A 7978-nucleotide genomic window follows, 5' to 3' on the forward strand; every position below is an offset into this window, starting at 1 on the left:
TGTTATGTGGTTCGTGTGCGTGCGTGCGTGTGTGCGTGCGTGCGAGTGTGTGTGTGTGTGTGTGTGTTATTGATATCTATGTATCTCCATATATATGTATATGAGTCTGCTTGTATTTGTCAATGTTACTAAATATATATTCTACAGTATGTCGATGTTCTGCTTCCATATTTCTATGTGTCTAGTATTAAACATCTATGTGGAAACAATCTCACTGTGAAGCGGAACCACATGTAAGAGCTATTGTTCCTACGGATTTAAGAAAGAAGGGCTGACTTCCGGTCTGCATTTTAATCTGAAACGAACCTTAAAAACTATTAAAATGAAACAAATTTAAATAAATATGTGATATAAAAATCAAAAGTTTGATTTCTATTATCACAGGTAGTGTCAACGCTCACATAACATCTTTAAAACACGAGCTTTCACACCGTGAGGAAGCGGAAGTGCGTCCGGCGGACCAATCCGCTGCCCGGACGTGAGACGGCAGCATGGCGGCTGAAGGTTACTGAGAGAAGAACAGGAGAGGGGCTGCTGTCACCGCGTGCAGAGGAGGCTCCGTGTTTCCGTCTGAGAGCAGCTAAAGACGGTCCGTCCCTCTACACGCTCCGGTAAGACTGGTTCCGTCTCGCTGCTCACATCTGCTGCTGTTTCCAGCTGCAGCGACCAGCTGACAGCTGAGAGCTGAGAGCCGAGGCGGAAACACACCAACACACACCAACACACAGCTCCATCCTGCACGAGGGGCACGCGGTGAGGTTCCACACCTGATTCAGGAAGCGGATGCTGCGTTGCCATGTTCTCAGTCTGATCAGATGAAGATGAGGTCCAGCTCCTCTCTGATCCCAGCGTCTCTCGGTCCGTGTGACGCCTCCTGTGTTCCTGAAGCCGGAGAGACACACAGCTCCCGCGCTTCACCGGTTCTCTGAGGTTCTGGGACGTTTGGTGGTTCCTCGTCGATCTGTTTCTCCTTTGACCAAACACCTTGCTGCTGTGGCGCCAGGGTTTCCAGTTCCGTCTCTGTCAGAACGTCGGGAGCTGCAGGGTTCTGCTGTAGTGTCTCATGAAGACAGAGTCAGGCTGAAGCTCCAGAGGAACCAGAGAGTGAGGAGGACTCAGGAAGCCTTCTGATTCACACAGAGTGACCGAGAAGAGGTGTGGGTCTCTGTGGGGGGTGGAGCTGGGGCCGGGTCGGGCTCGGCCTCTCACTGGGACGGAGCTCTGGCATGGAGACCATGTTTCCACGCTACGTTCATGTAGCGCACAGGTGTCCAAAGTCGGTCCTGAAGGGCCGACGTCCTGCAAGCGGTGCATGTCTCCCTGCTTCAACACCGCTCCGTCTCCTGGAGCCTCATGGCGCCAGATCAGCAGCCTCAGTGCAATCAGCTGACTGAAGCAGGGAGGCGTGGAGGACATGCAGGCTGCGGCCTCCAGAACGGAGTTTGACACCTGAGACGTAGCGAGCGTACGAGCTCTGCTGCAGCAGGTCCGCTTCACTTCAGCTTTTCACGAAACAAGCAGGACAGAATGCAGAAGATGAAAAACCTGACCTCCATGTTTCTCTGACCTGCAGTGGGAGTGCTGACCCCCCGCTGACCCCCCGCTGACCCCCCGCTGACCTCCAGGCCCTCTGCGGAGTCATGGCCGCCCCCTCCGGCTACGCCCTGCGGATGGCCCGGCTCGGCGCGCAGATCTTCGGGGAGGTGGCCCGTCCCACGGACTCCAGATCCATGAAGGTGGTCCAGCTGTTCCGGGAGCCCCCCCTGGCCCAGAGGAAGGAGGTGTACGAGTGGTACCCCCAGCACCGGCTGTACCACGGCATGACCCAGAAGCTGCGCTTCATGGGGCTGTTCAGGTAGGGCCCGACGAGCACCGGGGTGTCGGTGCAATTCCCCGCTTCGGGGCGCCGTCCTGAGCCGACGGGGCGGAGACGGAGTGACAACATGCTGCCGTCTGCCTCTGCAGGGACGAACACGAGGACTTCAAGGAGGAGATGCGGCGCCTGAGGAAGCTGCGAGGAAAAGGGACGCCCAAGAAGGGCGAAGGCAAGAGGGCCAGCAAGAAGAAGTGAGGAGGCTCCGCCCACCGCAGCCTCCACCTCCGCCTGCTGCAGCCTCCACCTCCGCCTGCCGCAGCCTCCACCTCCGCCTGCTGCAGCCTCCACCTCCGCCTGCCGCAGCCTCCACCTCCGCCTGCCGCAGCCTCCACCTCCGCCCGCCGCAGCCTCCACCTCCGCCTGCCGCAGCCTCCACCTCCACCCGCTGCAGCCTCCACCTCCGCCTGCCGCAGCCTCCACCTCCACCCGCTGCAGCCTCCACCTCCGCCTGCTGCAGCCTCCACCTCCACCCGCCGCAGCCTCCACCTCCGCCTGCCGCAGCCTCCACCTCCACCCGCCGCAGCCTCCACCTCCGCCTGCCGCAGCCTCCACCTCCACCCGCCGCAGCCTCCACCTCCGCCTGCCGCAGCCTCCACCTCCGCCTGCCGCAGCCTCCACCTCCGCCTGCCGCAGCCTCCACCTCCGCCTGCCGCAGCCTCCACCTCCGCCTGCCGCAGCCTCCACCTCCGCCCGCCGCAGCCTCCACCTCCGCCTGCCGCAGCCTCCACCTCCGCCTGCCGCAGCCTCCACCACACTCATCCTCATTCAGACAATAAAGCCTGCCTTTTCTATCCCTGTGTGTGTGTGTGTGTGTGTGTGTGTGTGTGTGTGTGTGTGTGTGTGTGTGTGTGTGTGTGTGTGTGTGTGTGTGTGTGTTTCACTCTCCTGAATGTCCCCGACATCTTTTAACAAAACCTGGAGAGTTGAATTCAGCGTGAAGGGGGTGGGGGGGGACACACCCACAATGCACCAGCTGCAGGGGGGATGAGAGGACGTTAGCTGCCTCTGCAGCAGCCAGCCTCAGTGACATGGCGGTTTGTTGAGACCGGAGGCCTTTCAGCGGTGGTCCTGCGAGTCCAGAGCGTTTCCTCCCAGCTGGAGGTTCTGCTTCGCCCCCTCACGGTCTGTGAATACAGAACCTCCAGCAGGTCCGTCTGTCTTCGTCCATCGCTCCTGATCTCACCTGGGACTGAGGAGGGTCACCGTCCGTGGGACTGCTGTCAGAGGAGTCCCACAGGGAGCCTTCCTCGGCTCTTCCTCTCACTGTGAAGCAGAACCCACCAGGCGCTGGATGAAGACCAGCGGGGTCAGACCGTCAGACCGGCTCCCTCCAGTGGTCGCTACAGAAAAACTGACCGGCAGCGCGGGTGCGGTTCAAAAGGTTTACTGAGGAAGTCAGCAGGGGCAGAGCCCCGGGTGGGACCGGAGGCTGGTCCAGAGCAGAGCGACGTCTTTCAGGAACAACAGCCGTGGGAGTAGCTGTTAAGGCCCGGTCACACTGCCAAATGATTTCTGCGGTTTTGTGTCCAAATGTAATTGAAAAACCATGTGGAACACACGCTCACTGGCGGCGAAAATCCCAGCGGCGGGTCAGGGCGTTGTGGCGTTAGCGGCGTGTTTTTGCGGCTGACGCTGAAGTTGGGAAATCTGAACTTTCGACGTGGCGTTTTTGCAGCAAACCAATCAGAGAGCGGGCACAGAGAAATTTAGCTCCAAATGGAGCGGCGGACGTCCGTGTAGGTCTAGCAGACGGGGCATCGGTAACGCCGCTCCGAAAACAGCTTGAATCATCAACTGATTAGTTTGACCATTATTTCATCACGGTCCGCTCAGCCTCTCCTCCACCACAGATATTCATCCATTTTGCTCTAAACTGGAAGAAGAAAGTTGTTGTAGCCTCCGGTAGCCCCTGAAACAATGAGCCGCACTGCGCATGGTGCGGCGCCGTAAACAAAGCTTTCAGTTCAGAGATCAGCAAAACCACTCCGGTCTTTTGACACCGGGACCTTGTTTCTCGGTGAGTCATGCTCATATACTCACTCAGACAAACATGGTGCAGCTCGGAGTCCTCCAGAAGTTATTTAGGTCCAACCGATGTAGCGGGGGCCACGGCAGGGGGGCTTCAGCGCGGGACATCGTCTCTGCAATATCACTCATTTCGGTTCTGTTTCTTCATCCATCGCCAGAGTTATCATAAAGTCAGCTCGTCTACCGTCTTCAGGTGGGTCAGCTGACCCACCTGAAGAGGTGGGGGGGGGGGGGGGGGGGGGGTCGCTGGTGACCCTGGTCACCAAGGGAGGGGGTGAGGGCCCAGGAGACCAGGCACAAGGTGGCTTCACCTCCAGATTCTGCTCTGAACTTTCTGAAAAGAACCGGTGACGCAGGGCAGCATGCCGGAGTCCAGCAGGCCGGGATCCCAGACCCGGGTCAGGACCCTGCGCCAGGCTCTGAGGTCCAACGGCTGCTCCTCTGCTGCCTTGCTCTTCAGAGCATGAGCAGCTCTTTGCTTTCATCCTCCAGGTACAGCCACTAATGAAATGATGAAGTGGTTCTAGCTGAACCTAACATCTCTGGACGCAGCACAGAACCAGAGGACAGCTGCTGACAGCCCAGCTCCAGAGCTGAGACCACCTTCAGGACGCTTCAGAGACATCGCTTCTCAGAGATGGGACAAGGTCAGCGGTGCGACTGGAGGACGGTGGAGTTCTGGATTCAGGCTGAAATTTAATTCTGGAACAATCTGGAGAGAAAACCTGGCAGAGTGAGACAGAGACAGTGATGGAGGAAACAGTGGAACACATCTGGTTTCTATGTGGGACATGAACTCACTGAGTCTGGTCCCCACGTGCTCAGGTCTGGCTCAGATCCTGGAGTCCAGGCAATGAGAGGTTAAAGAAAGAGGAAATCCACTAAAGTAAAGGAAACACTCTCAAACATACATGTGTAGAAGTGAGTTCACATCGTCTCACATTAAATCCAGACATCGTGTAATATGTTTTTAATTATTTATTATTTATGAAGAAAGAAAAGAGGGAATGTTTCCCTGCTATAAGGAGGTTCACCTTCCAGGTTTTCTCCTTTCCAGATGCTGATATCATGACCTCAACCTCCAGGTAGATCTGGATCTGGCGCTGGCTGCAGACCTCCAGTCAGTCCTGACTGGCTGAAGAGCTGAGAGACTCCGCTCAGTAACAGGCGGACGGAGTGCGATGCTCAGGTCGGGACGTTTTCCTGGGTTGGTGTACGAACCAGAGAGCCAGGTCAGTTTCTGGTGGAGGATCTCAGGGCTGGCGGTGTTGAACGCCCAGCCGAAGTCCACCAACAGGATCCTGGGGAATCTATTTTTCTCAGTAGCCAACCTTAATTTAACTGATTTAATTTGATTTGTGTCCCTTGTCCTTTTGTGTATTTATCCTTTCGGTATTCATCTGTGTTCCCAGCTGAGAGCGCGGCTCACCGGAGTCAAACTCCGAGTTTGTTGACCAACCTGGCCAATAAAATCTTTCTGATTTCTGATGTCCTCCTCAGAGACGGCTGGTGTAGGCAGGGGGTCTGAGGGGTCTGAGGGGTCTGAGGGGGGTGACGGGTGAGCTGAGGGGATCTGAGGGGGTCTGAGGGTGTCTGAGGGGGTGTTGGGGGAGCTGAGAGGGTCTGGGGGAGTCTGAGGGGGTCTGAGGGGGGTGATGGGTGAGCTGAGGGGGTCTGAGGGGGTCTGAGGGGGGTGACGGGTGAGCTGAGGGGGTCTGAGGGGGTCTGAGGGGGTGTTGGGGGAGCTGAGGGGATCTGAGGGGGTCTGAGGGTGTCTGAGGGGGTGTTGGGGGAGCTGAGAGGGTCTGGGGGGGTCTGAGGGGGTCTGAGGGGGGTGACGGGTGAGCTGAGGGGGTCTGGAGGGGGGTGACGGGTGAGCTGAGGGGGTCTGAGGGGGTCTGAGGGGGTGTTGGGGGAGCTGAGGGGATCTGAGGGGGTGTTGGGGGAGCTGAGGGGATCTGAGGGGGTCTGAGGGGGTCTGAGGGGGTGTTGGGGGAGCTGAGGGGGTCTGAGGGGGTGTTGGGGGAGCTGAGGGGATCTGAGGGGGTCTGAGGGGGTCTGAGGGGGTGTTGGGGGAGCTGAGTGGGTCTGGGGGGGTCTGAACCAGGGAGCCTTCCTGGCTTCCTGGCTTCCTGGATCAGTGAGGCTGCTCAGCGCCGTATCAAGCAGCCAGAGGAAGTCCCGGCTGAGCGGTTCTTCTGGGGTGGACTGTGCTTCCTGTCTTCCTGGACAGTTGTCTTCCGTTGTCTGTCTTGGGGCAGCTCCTCTGCCTTCTCCCTGGCGCCAGCACACCCGGCGTCTCTCTTCTCCTGTAGACTCTCTTATTTCATCTCTTTCTCTTTTCAACGTTTCTATCGCAATTTGCAGACTCTAAAGGAGTTTGCCGACCTGGTTTCTCTGATATGATATATTGTACCAAACAATCACACACAAGGCACATGTCCATGTCTTCATGTCTTTGAGAAAGCCCTCACATGTGGACACCTTTTCTGCAGGTGCAGCCCAGGCTTCCACAGGTCTGTTCTGCACTGCCATCTGCTGGAAGACAGACTCCTGACCGTCAGCTCCACGCGCGCCTGCATTACCTCCCCCCGCCGCACAGAGGAGCTGAACGGGTTGTACGTCTCTGGAGAAGTCCAGAGAAGCTCACTGACTGTACAGAGGACTTCAGCTGTCAGGTGTGTCTTCTACCGGGCGTCCCGGGCCTTCTGGTCTGTGTCCGGCGCTCTCTTCTGGACGCCTCGGTGTTTCTCCTGCATGTTGCTTCTGCTGTCACAGGGCTGGTCAGGCAGGCAGAAATGCTTTAGTCTTCCCAGATAACTGATGAAAGTGTCATACCGTCCTCTTCCACTGGTGTCATGGACATCAACAACAACACTCAGTCCTCAGATGGAGATCTTTGGGGGGGGGGGATGACAGGAAGGAAAGATTTCATCGGCATGTTGCGCTGAGATTAGACCTGGGGAAAGACCAAGGACATGCTGGAGGGACGATGTCTCTCAGCCGGCCTGGGAACGTCTCTGGATCCTCCAGGAAGAGGAAGGGTCTGGGGACAGGAGGTCTGGGCGTCTCTGCTTCCACTGCTGCCCCCGATCTGGCCCGCAGGCCTTACGTTTGACACCCCTGGCACAGAGAGCGAGCATAGAGCTGTCCATGGTGCTGAAGCATCCACTTGATGCACTTGTGTTAAATGAACAGCAGTTATCCACACTGAAGACACCTGTGTGTTTTGTGTTGATGAAATGTGATTAAAACGTGTTTTTCTGAAGTAACTTCAGGTCTCTGAGTATTTCATTCCTTCAGTTTTATCACTTTATTCCAAAACTATTCAATGTTTTTAATGTAATATTCTTTGATCACGTAATAAAAAGTTATTTTCTGATTACCTGTGAGCTGTGAGGGGAACTCATGTTCAAGGAGCAGCGCTCGTCCATGCTTTCCACGTCCGCTCAGTCCACATGATGTAAAAATGGTCTTTAACCCCTAGTTAGCTAGTTAGCTAGTTAGCTAAGTTAGGAACCGGGTCAGCTGTGTTCACATCCATCACATTCACTGCTTCATTTAGGTTTCAGCATCACTCCATATTTTCTCTGATGTTCCACAGGTGCAGACACTTGGCTAAAGGGGGTACAGTGGGAAGCATGGCTGTGTTCCAAGCAGGTTCCTGGGTTTGAGTCCCAGCTGTCACAGAGGTGTGACTTTCCTCTGCAAGTTAAACTGCTGGTTCTTTCAAATCTTTGTTCAAAGCGTCAGTGTCTTCATCACAGAATGTCCCTGTAGAGACGACACGACTGTTGGACCAGAGACTCAGAGCCTTCCACCAAAACCCTCCAACAGCAACCAGACACGCAGCACAAAGATCTGCTGCTCAGGAGTTTTCCTCACTGACATGATGAGACGATTCAGTTAGAAAACAAATCCAGCGCTGCAGTGAAACACAGGGCATGTAGCTCAGTGGAAATGCTGAGCATGCATGAGGTCCTGGGATCAATCCCCAGCACGCCCTGTAAAACCTCTCTCCATCCTGATGTACCGTTGGTGGAATGTGTGTCGTGAGGAACAGCATTTCTACAT

The 7978-nt window shown here is 56.1% G+C and overlaps 1 protein-coding gene and 1 long non-coding RNA gene across 2 annotated transcripts; both read left to right on the forward strand.

Annotated features, from left to right (window-relative positions):
- Positions 1-477: 477 nt before the first annotated feature.
- mrps33 (mitochondrial ribosomal protein S33) lies at positions 478-2196 on the forward strand. Its single transcript, XM_030113472.1, has 3 exons — positions 478-611; positions 1574-1855; positions 1966-2196. The coding sequence occupies exons 2-3, from the start codon at positions 1641-1643 to the stop codon at positions 2069-2071; spliced, it is 321 nt and encodes a 106-aa protein (XP_029969332.1). The 5' UTR covers positions 478-611; positions 1574-1640; the 3' UTR covers positions 2072-2196.
- Positions 2197-4197: 2001 nt separating this feature from the next.
- On the forward strand, positions 4198-7157 carry LOC115404294 (uncharacterized). Its single transcript, XR_003933329.1, has 3 exons — positions 4198-4825; positions 4962-5136; positions 6400-7157. It is a non-coding gene; the product is annotated as an uncharacterized LOC115404294 (long non-coding RNA).
- Positions 7158-7978: the final 821 nt, after the last annotated feature.

This window comes from Salarias fasciatus, chromosome 17, assembly GCF_902148845.1.
Source record: "Salarias fasciatus chromosome 17, fSalaFa1.1, whole genome shotgun sequence".
NCBI lineage: Eukaryota > Metazoa > Chordata > Actinopteri > Blenniiformes > Blenniidae > Salarias > Salarias fasciatus.